The sequence below is a fragment of the Equus caballus genome, chromosome 18 (assembly GCF_041296265.1).
Source record: "Equus caballus isolate H_3958 breed thoroughbred chromosome 18, TB-T2T, whole genome shotgun sequence".
Lineage (NCBI taxonomy): Eukaryota > Metazoa > Chordata > Mammalia > Perissodactyla > Equidae > Equus > Equus caballus.
In genome coordinates, this window is record NC_091701.1 from 48748395 (window position 1) to 48767296 (window position 18902).

An 18902-nucleotide genomic window follows, 5' to 3' on the forward strand; every position below is an offset into this window, starting at 1 on the left:
GAAACTTAAACCCCATAAATGTCACCAAAATGTATACTTTCCCCTAAGGAAATAATTGAATGAGTATCCCCAATACCAGGCCTCTGAGAGTTATACCAAATGCCATTTACTTGGAAGAAGTTTGAAAATAAAGCTGTCTTAAAATGTTTTCCCATATATCAAAATATACAATCAGTTTAAAAAGTCAGTTCAGCTAATTCCTCAATGTCCAAGACGTTTCTTAAAGCTAAGCCAGAGTTTATTCTCAAACAACTGGCAAGTGAGCAGACACTTGAAATATATCAGCATTTACTCACATCAGATTCCAGTGTTTATCTAAATCAACTCAAGAACCAAAGCACTGCCGATCCATTCTCTAAAGGACGGTTGTTTCTCCTCTGCTTCCTAGTTAAGCCAAGTCTAAAATTCATTTTTAATTCATATATTGAATTCTTCTCTGGTATCAAAAACTTGACCAATGAATGGCAGATTTGGAAAAAGAAACACTTGAAACATTTGAATCACTTCAACCATCTTAGAGTTGTTTTGGCATAATTTAAACCAAACTATCCTAGAGGAAAATGTAAAACCTCACATGACTACATGGAGAATTCTATCTCAATAGGAAAAAAAAAAACCTTTTGCAAAAAATACACCATAAAGGAATTGTAACACCTATTAGATTGGTTTTGACTTAAAAAGTAAGACCCAGTTCTACGATCTTAGCACGTACCACACCAATCCTATCACCCTCAGTCCCGTGTCATTTATAAAAATACAACTCCTGCCATCATAACAATCTGAAAACCACCTGTCCTGAGATCCTGCTCCTGTGTTTCATCTGCATCCCTGATCTTCTCCAACAGTCTTGATATCTACACAGCAAGAGGTCCCAGAGAGTTTCAAGGCTGGGTTATATATAAATGCAAACACAGCAAGAGATCATGGGTATACTCAAGAAAGGAAAGCTCTAGAGAAGTACAGCCAGACTTCTCCATCCTGCTCTACAATACTGAAGTAAAAGGTCACCACAATTGTGGCAGGGAGCTCTGGGTCCTTTAACCTGGAGAGGTCACCTCGCAGTCCGATGACCTCAAGAAGGCCAGGCCTCTGCCTGCCTGCCTACCTGCACAACACAGGCAGGTGGAAGCACTCAAAGTGCTTACTCTTGATCTGGGAGGATTAATGAGCTAATTTCTACAGAGCCCTTAAAGCTGACTGGCCCAAAAGCAAATAAATAAGCACCATCATTAACCACAGGCAAGATCAAATCTTCAGGATCCAAGGAGGAAAATTTTTAGAAGTCAGGCAATGCGCTTCCTCCACAAAGAGAGAGGGAATATTTGCCCCAGAATTCAGACTTTCATCCAGAAAACATTTACCAAATACTTAACACTAGGTGTAGGGCATGGAGACAAGAGAGAGGAGTTAACATCTAGCACCAGGATGGACAAGCAGACAATACACTGCATACAGTGTGAGGACTGCCGGGGGGTGAAACACCCAACAGAGCAGGGGGCAAAGGGGAAGGAGGCTCAGGGGCAAAGACTGTTTCTGTGAAGAGAAACTATTTATTCTGAGTCTTAAAAGGGAGCCCAGATGAGGGTGTGTTCAGTTTATAAACATGATCAAGCCATACATTTATGATATGTACACTTTCCCACTTGCATATTATACTTCGATAAAGGTAAAACTTAACAGGAGAGACAGAGCTCTCCGTTAAACAGATGAAAACAGAAGCGAAGGATGGTGGAATGGTGTTCCAAGCAGAAGGAAAACTTGCCTATCAGAGGCTATGAAAACATGAAGCATTCAGCAACTGAAAAAGATTCCCACTGGGGGCCGGCCCCGTGGCGAAGTGGTCAAGTTCGCGCACTCCACTTTGGAGACCCAGGGTTTCACCGGTTCGGATCCTGGGTACGAACATGGCACCCCTCATCAGGCCATGCTGAGGCAGCGGTCCCACACAGCATCAACAACCAGAAGGACCCACAAGTAGAATATACAACTATGTACTGGGGGGCTTTGGGGAGAAGAAGAAGGAAAAAAAAAGAAGATTGGCAACAGATGTTAGTTCAGGTGCCAATCTTAAAAAAAAAGGTTCCCACTGGCTGGGATTCTGTACCAGGAATGGAAATAACAAGGTATGGTTGGAAAGGCAAGACACAATTCCCAAAGGCCTTAAACACCACACTTAGACTTAATCCTGAGGATGACAGGAGAGCCACTATAGGTGTTTAAGCCTGGGGGTAACTGACAAAAATTTTAGTGTAGCACTATCACTTTGGTAACAATGCACACTAGAACTGGAAGCAGGATTGGAGACAAGGAACCTGGTTAAGAAGTTATTACAATAATCCAGATAAGAACTGATAAGGGCCGGAACTAAACTGGTGGTGGTGGCCAAGAGGAAGAGTGAGAGACAGATCAAAGCAGAACATTTAGGACTGAGGACCAATTCGCTGTGGGAGATGGAGGAAGATGGGAGAGTGTAGGCTGACCAGTTGTTTTGCACTCCAGGGTGTTAAGGAAGATGGAGAATGTTGAAGGAGCAGGATTAGTATTGAAGCAAAGGTGGAGAGACAATGAGTTCAATTGTGAGTATGCAGCTCTGTGAAACATCTAAACAAAGACATAAAAAAGGTGGCCCACACACCAGTTTAAAGATCGGGGAGACTCTTGGCATTTTAGGCGGTGGTTGAAGCCTCAAACACATGGAGACATGGATCCTGGAGCAGAGGCAAGCAGGGAAGGAGAAGGAGAAATGACAGATGGTGCCAAATCCTGCAGAGAGAGGAAGAGAGAGGACTGCAGTGTCCACTGGCACTGGCCACACAAGGGTCACCGTGATTGTGGAGATTGCAACTTTGGTTTCTTAGCAAGAAAGTAGAAGCCAGATTGCAGTGGGCTGAGTAGTGGGAGGTCCTCTCAAACAGCTTAGCTGTGAAAGGAAGGAAAGAGATAAGGTGGTATCTAGAGAAGGAAGGAATAGTGAGAGTGTCTTGTTTTGTTCTCTTTTGTTATTAAAGATAAGAGAGAGACTTGAGAATATTTATAAACTGAGGGAATATTTATAAAGCAGAGAGGGAAGGAAGTGGAAAGGGGAGCAGTAGTGACGACTTTATCTGAAAACAAATGCCCCTGTCCTCTTACTCTCTGGGACACACAGCGAATATTTCTTTTAGTCAGCAGCATTTCCTGCCAGCATGGCAGCCTCCGCAGGGCAAACTCAGAGGTGGAAGAAAAGTGCAGTCTTAGCAGGTTGTTCTCAGAGCCCTTTCATAATGGGCTGTTCCTCCCAGCAACCTTCCTGCAGGATGCTCTCACTACTTGTCAGAGGGCCATTTGGCACCTAAACCTCTGAGCTGTCCAAATCGCCAGGAGCTCCACAGGTCTCTTCAGCTTCCTCCCTGCAGTAGAGGTGCGAGGGGAAGCCAGCCCCACGTGGGCCTCTGGCTCCTCCTGCAAGTCACCTTCCAGCCACCCACCGGAAGAAGGAGACTGGCAGGCAACCTCTCCCGCCTGCTTCCTCCCTGGTAGAAACCAAGCGGAGAAACTCTTCGAGCCACTCCAAAACCCTGCCAAAGACAGGACTGCAACTCTCCTGATTGCCTGAATCTGATTAGCAAATGCAGTTTATAGTAGTTTCGGCTATGGCTAACTGAGAGCCTGCCCTGTGCCAGGTGCTATTCTGAGGGCTTCACATTCTCTCAATCCTCACAACCCTGTTTTTATCACCTCCATGTTACAAATGAGGAAACTGAGTGCAGACACATCTAAGTAATTTGCTCAAGGTCACAAGGCCGGGGACTGCCATTGCCAGGATATGAAATGCACCAGGCCATCTGACTCCAGAGCCCAAAACATTTTAATTTATTCTCAAACACCATGAAAAATGTAGTATACAACAGACTATAAGAGTCAGGGAAAAATTCCAGATATTATCGGTCGCAAATCAAATGTATAAATCAAGCAAGTACTGCAGTGATTCTACCGTGAGTTTCTTTTCACCTAGAGATTTTTCCCACACGGTAGTTTGAACAGCACATTTAAAGATTTTATTTTTTCCTTTTTCTCCCCAAATCCCCCCGGTACACAGTTGTATATTCTTAGTTGTGGGTCCTTCTAGTTGTGGCATGTGGGACGCCGCCTCAGCGTGGTTTGATGAGCAGTGCCATGTCCGCGCCCAGGATTCAAACCAACGAAACACTGGGCCGCCTGCAGCGGAGCGTGCGAACTTAACCACTTGGCCACGGGGCCAGCCCCTGAACAGCACATTTAAAAGAGCATTTCTGTTGTGAATGTAATTAACGCCAATGAATTGTACACTTAAAAAAATGGTTACAACAATAAACTTTGTTATGTATATTCGTATATTTCACCACAAAAAAATACAAAAAGAACATTTCTATATATATTTTTCTCTTTACGAAAAAAAAAGGTGAAACGATATTAAAATCCAAAGCCCTGTCTTAGGCCAAGCATCTCAGGCCTCTTTTAATTTACAAAACAAAGCTAAACTAACAGCAGCAGCAAAGCAGCCCAGTTTAAAGGTCTGGGAGATCACCACACACACTCAGTGCTCCAGCTCTCTGAGGTCCTACAGAAATGACCGTGCGACACTGTAGCTCCCACCATCCTCAAGATTCCTAGAACGTGAATCAAACATCAAACTGGAGAAACTCTTGAGAGCACAGAGCAAAGCAGGAATGCTCTGGGCTGCTTGCTGTTCTCATTTTAGAAAAGGCTGTTGCCCCTTAAGTCCTGGCCACATGCCCTATTACCTGGGCCTGGGAAAAATGCACCTGAACCATTAACAAAGACTCACAGGAGAGAAATAAACAGTCCTCGGAGAACCCTCAGTCAAACTATGGCTAGGAGTCTGGGAACCAAATCCTTTATGTTGACTAGGACCAAAAATTAAACGCATTACTGTCAGATTATTCAAAAGGACCATACTGAGAGATCAAGTGCAAAACTAAAGGCTCATCCTGCAAAAAAATCTAAGAAAATCAAACATACTCTGAGGCACAAGTCTGTTTAGTGTTTCTCTGAGGAATCTCAGCAAAGATAACAGCCAGTGCTAGAATTACCCGATTCAAATACAAAAACTGATCATGGCAATGACTAAAACTCTTTGACAGAAAAGTCCTTTAAGTTTGTTCAATTCTATTCTGGACGCCCAAGTCAACATTTATATGCTTCACCTTTTATTCTTTGTTCAGTGAATCAAGGTGATACTGTTACTATCATCAACAAATAAACTGATTTTTCAACTGGCGTATCTCTGGGTGCCCCTTACACTTCTAAAGAAGGGCTCTGAGGGTGAGATGCGGGGGTGAGGGTGTGAGGAACGAAGATCAATGAGGCTGAAGAGTATAAACAGGCTAGAACATCTTGGAAGAACAGTTACTTCTTTAGCAGACAGAAATATCTGAACTCTACTAGACAAGAATATTGATGGTTCAAAGAAGGAATTTGATAATTTCACAACACTGTGCACCCCTTTCTAAGTACAAAGCTCCCTCCAACAGATTTTACACCATTTCCAGGTCCTGCATCAACTTCTGAACCAGATTATCCCTAAGAGCATTACAAATTCTCCACACAAGATCTTTTAAACACAAGAACAACAATACAACAGAGAGAAAACTTTATTTTTAGACTTGCAAAATCCTGTGTTTATTTTTCTAAAACAGAAGTCAAACAACAGAACCTGCTTTGTTTCGACTTTAGTAAACCTATTCTCTCCTAATCTTGAGGCCCCAACTTCTGCCCAGAAGGAAACGAAGAAAAAGTGCTCCGTGCCACGTTAGAAAGTTAAAACACCCTGCATCCCTTGGCCTTCCGATCAGGTACATCCGAGCCTCCTGCTGGCCACGGTTCACACTGCCGGAGCCCTATCATATGACACCTGCCGTATGGCGGGGAGAGGCAAGGCTGTCCACCTGCATTCATGTCAAAACTGGTTCAGTGTTTGAACTACTAACTTCTGCGTGTAATGTTTAAGCAAAAGTGCTTACCCACAGCTTCACTCTTAATTACTCAACTAGCTTTAAACGCTAAATGGAAATGGATTTGTAATTCCCTACAAACATTAAGCCCTTGCAAAACCCTATTTGAGGAATTTGATTTTTCAATAACAGCCTCCACACAGGCCATCTCTTTTGGTTGGAAAAATGTGAGCTCAATTTAAAATGCAGAAAAGTCCTTCCTACAATGTGAATGTGCAAAAATCGAGATAGAAGTAATAAGCAGGTGTTTCTGTTCTCCAATTCCTCAGGTAAGTTTCTTTCTTTGTTTTTTATTAAGCTGACCAACCATAATTAACAATACTGTTACTGTAAGCAGAAAGAAGCCCTGCCATTAGTCCCATCACTCAAACTAAACTAAAAATAACATTTTATTCATTAGTTCATAAAACTCATCAACTCAAAATTCTATGTTTTCATGCAGCAAAGCATGCATTTTAACCCTAATAATTAACAAAAAAAAAGCATATAAACTGATTTATAAGTAAATTTCGATACCGGCCCTATGGAAAACTATGTGGCAGATACCATCATTCAACTTCTATGGACCATTTCTACATGCTGGAGACAGGCGACACTAAGACCCTGGAGTTCACCGCTAGTGAGGGAAGGCAGCAATGGAAATAATTAAGCATCTCACAAACTCTAACTCGGACTGCAAAATTCAGCTCCACTATACCTTCTTCTGTGGAAAACCCTGCTTCCTTATTTCTCCCAGCAGTCAGTCACTCCCTCCTTCGAGCTCTCCCAGGGCTCACTCACCACATCCTATAGAATCGTTTACATAAACTCATTAAGTCCTTGAGGGCAGGAACCTTTTTTATTAATTTCTATACTGTTAGCACTTCACACAATGCTTGGGACATTGCAGGCCCTCAGATTTTGTTGTACAAATAAAAACTATGGGGTTGCCCGCTAAGAAGTAAGTAAAAAGAGAGGCACGGGAAGCCAACACACTTTGCCCCAGGAGAAGCAGAAAGCTTCTCAAGGAACATTCACCCTGGAAGCCAAGTGAGAGTCATTACAAGGATGGGTACCTCCAGGAGAGAAGAGCCTGTGCAAAGGCAGCAAGGAACGGAAGACCAGGTGTGTCCTAGGACAGCTGACTATTAGCAGAGCAGGGAGGGGGCAAGCAGGCTGAGGGCAGGTGGCAAAACTGGAAAAATGAAGGGGGTTACATGGCAGGTTAGAGGGGTTTATTGAATACTCCAGGCTGTGAGAAGCCCTGAAGTTTCCTAATCCACACAGTGACACGAAGGCTCTTCCCTTGAGTCTTTGGCCAAAAGTTATGATATGTCTGGGTTTTCAAAGAATTTCATGTAAAGATGCCTATTTTAGATTATTACAAGCTTTTATATCCTAGGTTACTGTTCTGCCCATCATTTCCTCATATATATGTGTCATTTCTTCCTTTATATGAAATATCTATACATTTCCATCTATGCTATGTTTCATTCACATAGTAACAGGTGATAAAGGCTCATTTGAATACCTAATGAAACCCCTATATGTTTTAATTTTTTAAAAGGAAGGGGTGGAGAATTTTTTTAAATGAAAAGCAAAGAAATAAGATAGTCTGAATTCCTTTTGCATCACCTTATTTAAACATCAAGCTATAGGAAGGCAGCATCCATCGAAGCGCCAGCACGGTTAGGAACTGAGGGCCCACTTTACCTGGAGGCTTCCCTAACTGGGTTTAAAAAAGACTCTCAAAGAGCTTGATCCAAAAGGGAAGGTTCTAAGTGAGGGGTCAACACAAACCTGGCCCTTCACGTGCGTGGCCCAAGGAAATGTAACGCGGGCTTCTTGCCGTTCGACTTTGCCAGGTTTTTAAAAATGTAAGATAAGGTGCTATTTGCGAGCCGACTAGAAGGCACCTAAAAGCAGAGAGCAGATCACCGACAGCCTCAGGTTTCACTCTTGCAGCTCGGCCCTGGACCAGAGGGAAGCATCGGCCCGATGCAGGGCAGGAGGCCAGGGCGCCTGTTCCCCCGGGCGGCCAGGCTGGGCGGCAGGCGGCGCGCCCCGGCACCAAGAGAGGCGGGTACCCGGGCGCGCCGGGCTGCAAGGCGGGCGTGGAGCAGCGGCTGTCAGGGAGGGAGACCAGCATCCTCCCCGGCCTCGGGAAAGAACCTGGGCCTCCGCGACTCCTACGTGGCCCCGTTACCCACCGCGAGAGGCAGCTGACGGGAGGCAGGGACGCGGAGCTCAGAGAGCAGAGGCGCGGCTGCGCCAGCAGAGTCCCCCAGGACACCGCCCCCGGGGCGCGGCGCGGGGGCGCTGGAAGCCCAGGGCGGCGCCCCCGCAACCCCACCCCAGCCGCAGCTGCCTGCCCGCGTGGCCAGCGGCCACGGGCTGCGGCCCCGGTTCGCGGGTGGAGGAAGATGCGGCAGCGTCGCCGGGTCCCCGGCTCCGCCGCCCCGGCGATCCGGGAGATAAAAGTTTGCAGCATGCGGCTCGTCTGCACTGCGAGTCACATCCGCCGCGCCACCTCTTGCAGCATCAGCGCTCACAGAACGAACAAATACATTTAAAAAAAAAAAAAAAAACTGTTGAAGCCAGTAGGCCCCGAATCCGGCCGCTCTGCCTCCCGGCCGTGCAAGCAGGCGAGCCCAGCATCCCGCGCCCCCTCCCGCGCACGGCCGCGCCTCCCGCCCGGCCTCAACCGGCCCCGCCGCGCCCGCCGCACTGACCGATAACCTCCTGCAGCTCGTACGCGTCCCTGCAGATGGGCCAGCCGACGGCCTGCGCCGCCTGGGCTGGGGCCGGGGCCGCGGGCGGCGCCGGAGCCGGCGCTGCTGTCGCGGCCGCCGGGGCCGCCGCCGCCGCTGTCACCGGGGCCGCCTGCTGGGGCTGCTGGACGTGCACGGGCGAGCCGCTCGGCTCCGCCATGATGCTGCCGGAGGAGAGCGGGAGGACGCGCCGGCCGGCGGACGACCTTCCACTTGAAACTTCCTTTCCCTCGCCGCCGACACCTCTCGTCCGGCGCACGCCCTCCCCGCCCGCCGCCGCCGCGGGAGCCAGCCACGAGGGGAGGGAGCGAGGGAGGCCGAGCCGGGCGGAGGGAGGAGGCAGCGCCGGCGGAGGCGGGGAGGGGAGGAGGCGGCGGCCGCCGCGCTCGCCGCGCGCCCCGAGCCTCGCGCGCGCAGCCCTCCGCCTCGGCGAGGGGAACGGCCGCCCCGCCGCTCCCTCCCGCTCTGCTCGCGGCCCGGCAAGTTTCCACCCCAGGGGAGCAAGGCCGGTGCGTGCGGGCTTTCGGGGCCCGCGTCCCTGCCCGCTCGCTCCCTGCTTTCCCTGCGCCTTCTCCCCAGACACTCAGGCTCTCCAGAAGATGCCCCCTAGGGACCCCGAGGGCGGGGTCGTTGAACCGCCGCCCGGCTCTCAGATTCAGGAGTTCCCCCCCAACTAAAGAGAACTTGACGTTCATTTACAAGTTAGCGAGTGAGACACCCACACGCCGGCCGTTTGTAGGACGCCAGTTAAAAAATAACCCAACTTGTAACTTTCCGGCGCTTTACCTGCCAGTATCCCTTTCCCACCTTGCCTAATCTAATCGTAACCCTGCTATTTTTTTCTTAGTGAAACATGATTCCTTAGGTCCCTGGCTGTTCACAGACTTTCTTCATTTGTTCCAAGCCGCTTGGATCCCAGGGAGGTGATGTAAGGGCCTGTGAGGTTAGAAGAAGTAATGTAAGAGAGACTTGGACTCTTTATTTCAAATTCTATACCCTTAGTAACATGCCACAGTAACCCGTTAGGACAAGAGACAGCAGGAGTTTCTTTTACAGAGCATACTGGGTGTCAGAGAATACTGTACTGAGGTGTAAATAAACTGCGTTGAAAACTTTTAATTAATTGCTGCTTTTTCAACACTCCCAAAGTTACCTCATCCTTAAAACTGCTATGGTATAACCATAGGTCTTCCTAATTATAGGTGTCGCATTTAACACTGAATGTTCTGTGTTCCCTCTGTAGAGATGACCAAGTTAAACCGTTCTTGTCTTAAGTGAAACAGTGCAGTGGATCAGAGGTTGTCTTGGTCATTTGGCCAAGATTATCTTGTGTACTTTTCATGATGACGACGACGACTGAATAATGAGCAAGAATAATGAGCATATAATAAAAACTCTAAGAAAGATTGTGTTTATATTCAAAGATCTCCTTAAATTTTTTTTAAGATACTTCAGAGGAAACCCAGAAATTCGTTAGGAGAAACATTATATGTCTAATCAAAACATTGATGTTTACTGAGGATGTGTGCTTAATCTCTTACAGCTTTATAGAACATTTGTAGTGAATCAACTATGGTGCTCCAGTCGTTGAGCAAAAATTTAGGCTGAGCTAAGAAAGTGTACGTTCTTTTATGCACGGGTGTTCAAAAACTGTGTATTGATTTTAATGATCGTCAAGAAACAGACAACTTCATGAAGAAATAAATTTCAGACCTGTGATGTTTTAAAGGGGGGAAGAATAGGGAACAGGGTGCTGTCTACCCGAAGCCATACCTGCTCACCTCGTCAAGTGCTGCTCCCCACCCAGAAGAACTTCAAGGACTACATCTAAGGGAAAAGAAAAATGATTAAATGAATATGACTTCCATTTTGTCATATGAATTGATGCTCTGGCTGTCACACCATGAAGCGGGACTGTGGAGGCCAGGAAAGTTCTTGGAATAGGAAAACATGATGCTGTCAAGACCAATAGCACAGATTTGAATCAAACACTGATCACTTAGTTTCCCACAAAGAATGACTGTTCCGTAGTCACAGACCAGATATCTGTACCCGGCTGACCACTTTCCAAATGGCTTCCAGGATGACGACTTGCAGGTACGGATGACTCAGTGCAGACCCATTACTATTACCAGTAAATCAGTTTAAAGAGGAATGGCTACTATCAGTGGCCTTTGGTATCATTTTTGTATGTGAAGAACAGAACATGAATTATATTTTTAAATTATATAAAAGCATTAGATTAGATTTTTAAGTTAGTGTTTCCATAAACAATTGAGTAAAGTGGTACTTACAACTTGGAAATATGTGTATTTAAAAAGTATCCAAGTGATAGACAATTTTCCCTGAAAACCCATTACTAAATTTGAATGGAAAGATGGCAGGGGAGGAGGCCTTTAAAATATAAACAAGATTTATTTCAATACATAAAGAATACATTCAGTCAGAGACTTTAAAACACAGAAAGGAAAAATAAGGGTCTAAATTTTTTTTAAGTGTTTACAAATGCCTCATTATGTGTCAGGGTTTCTTGACTTCAGCACTTCTTGTATTTTGTGCCAGCTAATTCTCTGGGTTGTAGAGGTCTGTTCCCCTGGCCTCTACTCACTAGATGTCACTAGCACCCCCATTCCCAGTTGTGACTATCAAAAATGTCTCCAGCATTGCCAAATGTCCTCTGGAGAGCAAACCATTGCTGCTTTAGGTAAGCTAAATATACAAAAATGGTCATTTTATAAACAGATTATTGCAGTGGTTATTTGCTTTACAGAGAGCTTAAATAGGGTTTAGTTATTCATAAATCCTGAAGAGGAACAAAATATGCTACCCTAAAATATGCCACTTTAGCATAGGATGATTTTGAACTGAAGGCAATTAAGAAACAGACACAGGCAGAGCTCTCTGCCCTCCCCCATCGGCCTAAAAGTAGGGCATAAGTTTCCCTTTTGTAAATGGAATTTCCATTTGGAAGGAAATTTCCCTTTGTAAAGGTGCCTCCCTCTCCCATACCAGAACGAGGAGAGTGACTCTTCTCACTAGAGATGGCACTGAGATGAGTCTGTGTAAGCAACCCTTATCTACCATTGGTTTCCCTTATGCATTTCCTAGTCACCTTCCCACAATTAACCTCACCACAGAAGCCCGAACCCCCTTTTCCTTTCTTTAGTCACTTCTCCACAATTTATCACCCTTTGTTAAAATGGTATAGAAACTTCCAGTTATAACCGCTCCTTGAGTTATTCATCACTGAGTACTCCCATGTATGTGCACATTGCACCCGCAAATAAACTTTGTTTTCTCTTCTAGCTAATCCGTCTTTTGTTAGTTTAATTAGCAGACCTCTAGTTAAGAAACTTTAATGGTTAGAGGAAGTCTTTCCCTTCTCTGCAACCTTTTGAACAGCTGAAAGAAGACGTGTAGTGTAGTGTCCAAGGCCTTGAAGGAAGAAAGTACCAGATTCAAATCTTGCCTCCAACAATTTTTTTATCTCTGACTTTGAACTTACTTAAACGCTCTGAGTCTCAATTTCCTCATTTACAAAATCAGCATCATAATAACTTCCACAGCGGTTGTTACAACATAATTTGTATGTAAACACTTAGCATAATGGTTGACACAAAGTAAATGTTTAATAAAATGAAAACCCTCATCAATGTCATTGTCATCATCATCATCATCATTATTCTTATCTGCTAAGATTTGTAACAAAATATATAGGAGAAAGATATATAATAATGGCAATCATGAACTGTATAGACTATAAGCTCCCTGAGGGCAGGAATTTTTGTTCCTTTGGTTCCCTGCTGTATCCCAGTGCCAAGTAACATCTGGCACAGAATACACTCTGTAAGTGTTTGTTGACTGAATATAAAACTTTTTAAGTGTATAAAGACATGCTTTGAAGCATCAGAATGAGACAGCAAAGTCAAGGGTGGATTAGATGGGAGGAAACTGGAGGTGGAGAGACCTATTTGGAAGCCAAGCAATAGGCAAGTTAGAGAATGTGGATGTGAATAAAGTCATGATATTGAGCATAATGATGAGGGGGTAGGCTTCAGAATTATTTAAAGAGCAGAGAAATGGAAATCAATGACAGATGAGATTCCTTTAAAAGTCAAATTGCCCCAATGCATTAAAAAAGTAGATGAACACAAGTACAATTTATAAAATGATTTAGAAATGTATCTATTGAAGGAATGGGACACTTTCTTGATTGACAGATGGTCTTTCTCCCGTGGCTAACCTGTAATCTACTGCAAAGTCACTGCCATTGCATGGTGGGAACAGGCCAGATGTTCTTGGGTCTGTAGAAAATCTATCACCATATTTTCCATCTCTATCACCATATTTTCCATCTCCAACTCCATCATACTTACTGTTCTAGCAACTAAGTTTGAGTGGAAAGTTGTGAAAGAGCTGGATTTTTATTTAAACAATTGCTTCCAATGATAAGGATCCAACATTTCTTGAGTTAGGGTGATGGCAGGTCATAGTAGAAAAGATATGGGTTTAAATCAGTAATAGCTGGATTTAAATATTTGCTCTGCACTTACTAGCTGGCAGCTTAAATACTCTGAGCCTCTGTTTTCTTAAAATAGGGACAATCATCCCGGGATGACTGGGTTGCTGTAAAGATGAAAGGAGCTGGTATGTCCAACACACCTGACCTATAGCACAGACTGTAGCAGTAAACGAGTGGCTCCAGAATTTCTAACTGGGAGGGACTCAGGGGTGGTGGTCTCAGGGGAAGGTGGGTATTATAGGTTGAATTGTTTCCCTTCCCCCCACCCCCGCAGAAGATATGCTGAAGACCTAAATCCTGATGCCTGTGAATGTGGCCTTATTTGCAAATGTAATCAAGTTAAGATTAGGTCATACTGGATTAGGCTGGGCCCTATTCCAAAGGCTGATATCCTTATAAGAAGAGGAAATTTGGACTCAGAGACACAGATACACACAGGGAGAATGCCATGTGAGAAAGGAGGCAGAGATTGGAGTGATGTGTTTACAAGTCAGGGAATTCCAAAGATTGCTGGCGACAACCAGAAGCAAAGAGAGAGGCATGGAACAGACGCTCCCTCAGAACTTCCAGTAGGAACCAATCCTGCCAACACTTGATTTTGGACTTCTAGCCTCCAGACTGTGAAAAAATAAATTCCTGTTGTTTTAAGCCACTCAGTCTGTGGTACTTTGTTACAGCTGCCCTAAGGAGCTGATGCAGTGGGATTACGGGACTAGTTCTTTAGCCAACTGCATTTTATTTGGACCAACTTTAGCAATAAGCACTAATGGAAATTAGCCACTGCTTTGGAGCCACCACTCTATCAAAGCCCCGGACTTTACACTACACCTTATTTTTAATATTATTTTAAATGAAAAAAACTGCAGAGTAAATATCTGAATGAATTCTCGGCAGAGATGTCAAACGTCCATCTGAAAAATGCATTTGAGACCACATGAACCTTTCCAACTCTGAAGACCAAGCCATCTTACACTTAGTGTACTGACAGAGATGTCATATGCTTTCCACTGACATAGCTGATGCTATCTTTTATCCAAAGTCCAGAGCTGGTGTGATTTGATTTTATTAGGTTTAACACAATTTAGTGTTAAGGTGTCATTCGTGCCTATTTCCCAACCATAAATGGAAACAGAGGCTTACATCTATTTTAAGCTAAATTATTGCAAAGACACGCTTTTTAAATTCATCACATGTGATTTAAGGAATTAAATTTATATGAATTATAAGTTCCGGACGTGTGTTTTCATTTATTTCCCAACCAGCTCTTGAAATGGACTTTCTATTGCATTTTATATTATAGACAAATTGCTCTGGTGACAGTTAAGGCCTCTTCATTAATCTCCCAGGTTTCTGACCATGATTAGGGTCCTAATAGAAAGAAGTCTCGCCAGAAGCCCTGCTCTCTGCACCCATAGGGGAAGACCTCTGTACTTAGCAAGGCTCTCCCTTTGCTAAAACATCCAAAGGCACTACAGTAAATCTGTGCAGCATACATATTTCTTTTATGATGTAATCTGTCTAAAACCTGATAGTCCTGTCCCCGGCAGAATGGTGTGTGGAAAAAATAAACACAAGTTACATAAAAATGTAATTAAAAGCAATTTGATTCTTTAGTGCTGTCTCCATTGAAGAATCTCAAATAGAAATCCCATTCATTAAACAAAACAGCACTTTCTGAAAATATTTTGTTCATCCCTCTCACCTTCAGATTTTTCCAAATACCAAAGTTGTCTCAAAGCCTCTCGCCTCCTCGTTATTAAAAAATCCTGCCACCAAAACTACTCACAAACCCTAAGCACTCTTCCATCTCTGCCTCTCAGCCTCCCTGCCAGCTCAGATCTTTATCAGGGGAGGCACCTTGGGTTACATGTATTCTGAAACACAAAGGTGGGCCAGGAGCTGCCCTGACTTGTCAAAAGAGGTATGTAATAAAACACTTATAATTTAACTTATTAATATTCTATCATTCAATAAATACATTTTTAGGGACTATAATTTCCACAGCGCTTTGCCATGTGCTACAGGAAATAAAAGACAAAACTGTCTCAGCCCTAAAGAATTGTATAACCCATAAAACTCCACTTTATCCAATCTTCCGTCACCCCAGATGCCCCAAAAATTACCAAATCATGTAAACAACACTTAAAATAGGAAGAATAGCCAAAATGAGGTCACAGAGATGTAATATGACGGGTCAGTTTGCCGATCAAAATAAATAACTTCTTTTACTATTCGCCGGCAACGTCTACAAAAAAGCAGACCCCGTGCTTTTTTGGTGCTAAAGTCAAAAATCCTAAGAGCAATGGTGGGAAATGGCAAGAAAATTAAAATGCGTACCAGACAAAAGAGAGGAGAGAGCAGGAGAAGTGGAAATTAGAGGCGGCTAGAGCTACATTGAGAGAGGTAGATACTTTCGATTTTAAGCAGTTAAGAGAGGACAACAGAAATGGCCTTGAAGAAAGAAAAGAATTATAACGGGAGGAAGCTGAGTATCAGGGGCCAGACCCGCCATCAAAGAAGACACAGTCCAGGTGCAAGCGCATATGTCTCCCCAGTGTGAGCATTGGGACCATGTCACACAGAACGGCGCTGGCCCAGCGTGGCAGCCTGTCATGCCAGAAAGCCAGCCCAATGCTGCCAGATCTTCTGGTTGTTTCAAGAGAAGCCAACAAATCTGATTTTATGTGAAATTTTTCAGTTTTTTAAATATTGTCCCAACTTTATAAAATACTGCACAGAATCTGATACCGTATACACAATGTTTAAAAACAAGAAAACACTAAACATAGTCTTTGAATAAATACATATTTAGTGAAACATGAGCTGGAATGATAAACTCCAAATTCAGGGTAGTCGTTACCCTTGGAGATTACAGGCAGGGGAAAGGCACGCACAGGCCTTCTATGGCATCTGTAATGTTTTATTACTTTAATAAAAATCTGTAATAAATATAGCAAAATAAGATTTGTTAGACAGGATGTTAGGTCCATGAGTTTTTATTACGTTATTGTCCCTACTCTTCTGTATGTTTGAAATATTTCACAATTGTAAAACAATAATACTGTGCAGGCCAAACATTTTTAGTCCACATCAGAGCAGTAGAGCACCATTTTGCAGGCTTTGCATAGCGGGTTCCAAAAGGCACAGAGCCCACGCTCATGTGAGACCAGGGAGAAGAGCACGGGGGGCGCCCCAGAGGACGGCAGGCTGATGCAGGTGGTTTTCAGCCTGGTTGGGCATCTGAATCACCTGCGCAGCTTATTAAAACTCCTCACGCCTGGGTGTCACCTATATTCTACTAAACCACAGCCTGAATGTAGAAACTGGGCATCTGGATGATTCTGACGTGCAGCCAGAGTTAAAAATAACTGCAACAGCCCTGAGAACATCACTGTGACACAGGGAAGCCACAACAACCAGAAAAGCACTCGAGTCAGGGGGCTCCCAGCAAGGTGACAACTTTAAAAGGCTCTGTGGTCACTGGTGGCTTTCCTGAATGAGAGATAACAAATGACAATTAGAGCAAAATGCCAATGAAAAAGGACTAAGTCTTTTTGAAATAAGAACTATTGAAATAGTAACTTTTTAAAAATATTTTCATCGAAATGGTTAGAATAATATAATATTCAGTACATTGCTTTAAAGGAATAAATTATGAACCTACCACATGCAAGCTTTCTGCTTGGGACTGTGGAATGATGAAAAGATGAATGAGACACGTCCCTCCTCTCAGAGGAGCTTAACATCTAATGGGGGAGACAGACACGTAAACAAATAATTTGTCCCTTGGGGATAGGGAGGTTGGTCATGTGAGTAAGATTGCAGTTTGCCTCAAAGACTCCAGAACTAGAACATTCAAGTTATTAGGCTGCAGGGTCCTATCTTAACTGTTCTCTGACGGCCTGGGTTTGGTGGAAGGACCCCTGAAGCTGGGAGAGAAGAGCAGATTGGAGAGGAAGGGACATTTAAGACAATTTAGACCAGACAGTATTAAAATGTGAAGGGTTCAATAAAGGTAAGTCTTGAAAGAATGTTATTACCATAAATGAATCAGGTTTTTCCATAAAAATTAAGCTTGTTTCTTGATTTAAAGATATTTTTTCCCTTTGATATGAAGGAGATATCAGTGTGGCTATCTCTTTCAGAACCCCACATGTGAATGAATCACTGAGTGAATGAATGAAATTTTAACCCTCATAACAAAAATAATGTTTGATCATAACATACGGCTTTAGGATAATTTTTAGGAATATCTATAATTCAAAGCATTTTCTTTTACAAAAATAACAATAACTTTAGTTTATGGGGACTTTGTACTAAGTATCTTAGATACATTGTCTCAATTGATCTTCACCTAAAACCTGATGATTTAGATCACATTATCTGCATTTTTATAGGTGGGGAAACTGCAGGTCACAGTGGGTAAGTCACTTAAACTGAACCCTAATCTCAGTTTATCTGTAGCAAAGCCAGGGTTCAAATCTGCTCTGTTCAGCTCAAAATCTGAAACTTAAACTCTGCACTACATCCCTCTATCTCTTGACAAAGGCATATTTGCCATTATTGCATTAAAACTTTTAAATAAAATTTTATTGTTAAATTACAATTTAATTTTAATTAAAAATGACTACTGATGTGCTGTGCAGTTTAATGCCATTTAAAGCCAGAAGGTATAGCTGTAGAAAGCCGGGAAACAATCACCAAAAATGCAGTATTCCTTCTTAAGGCAATAATTTTTGGCAATTTTCAGTTTGGAGACAATTATTCCATATGTGCCTCTATTCTTCCATCCAAATATTATAAATATTAGTTCCAAAACTACTTTTATGCACCCTCAATAATACTCTGTGAACAATGACCATTGTTAACCTGTGTTTTAAAAATGCTAAAGTAAATGTTAGTTTGAATAATCAATGTAAATAATTTATTAGTTTGGTCTCCAAATCAAGTAAAAGCTATATGATAGTATTTCATGATTCATTAACTAAATGGAGCAGTTAATTCAGTCAAGTGGTGAATAATCTTCAAATCAATTGTTCCTCAAATACGGAGGATAGTTGTATATACAAGCAATTCAAGAGATCAGAAAAGGCTAAGTAATACTATAGAAATCTGATACATATTTCAATAGATAACTCAATAATTTTTTCATTTTTATTAGTTTAAATCTTTAAAAATTTCACTAAAACATAAAAGTTTGAAAAAAATGACAATTTTTTTTGTGTTATGTTCAAGTCACAATGCACACATTATTTGAATCTTGAGAATCATAACACACTTACTGTTTTGTGTTCCGGTGGCTGAGCTGTAAAAGCAGGTGGGTCGCTGCCTTAACTAGCTGTGTGCATAAAGAAAGGGCATTCTTTTTTCCTTTCTCATGAAAATGCATGGCCCATTTTGTGTTTCCCACAGATATTGTATGGATTTAATTCAGCAAGTGAGATACTCACCGTTCTAAAAGGAAGAGTTTATGGAGGTAACATCATGTCAATAAAATATTTTTTCTTGGCACAAACATTTTTAAAGAGATAGCAAGAATGTTTTTGTGAGCCACGACTCGGAAGCAGCCTAGGTGCCCATCAAGGGACGAATGGATAAAGATGTGGTATTTTATACACAATGGAATATTACTCAGCC

At 43.1% G+C, this 18902-nt stretch overlaps 1 protein-coding gene and 1 long non-coding RNA gene across 3 annotated transcripts in view; one reads left to right on the top strand and one right to left on the bottom strand.

Moving 5' to 3' along the window:
• The window catches only part of STK39 (serine/threonine kinase 39), a 277088-nt gene extending 267884 nt beyond the window's left edge, over window positions 1-9204 (bottom strand). The window contains exon 1 of one of the 2 annotated variants that reach the window (XM_023623086.2): window positions 8705-9204. In XM_023623086.2, the coding sequence (XP_023478854.2) occupies window positions 8705-8903 (199 nt within the window). In that variant the 5' untranslated portion in view covers window positions 8904-9204. Of the gene's footprint in view, window positions 1-7772; window positions 8626-8704 lie in introns of those variants that run through there. The other variant, XM_023623085.2, reaches the window with a different exon arrangement.
• Window positions 1-18902, top strand: part of LOC111768919 (uncharacterized) — a 33282-nt gene that overhangs the window by 4818 nt on the left and 9562 nt on the right. Inside the window, exon 2 of the long non-coding RNA XR_002801603.2 lies at window positions 18678-18741. This is a non-coding gene — a long non-coding RNA (uncharacterized lncRNA). The remainder of the gene's footprint in view (window positions 1-18677; window positions 18742-18902) is intronic.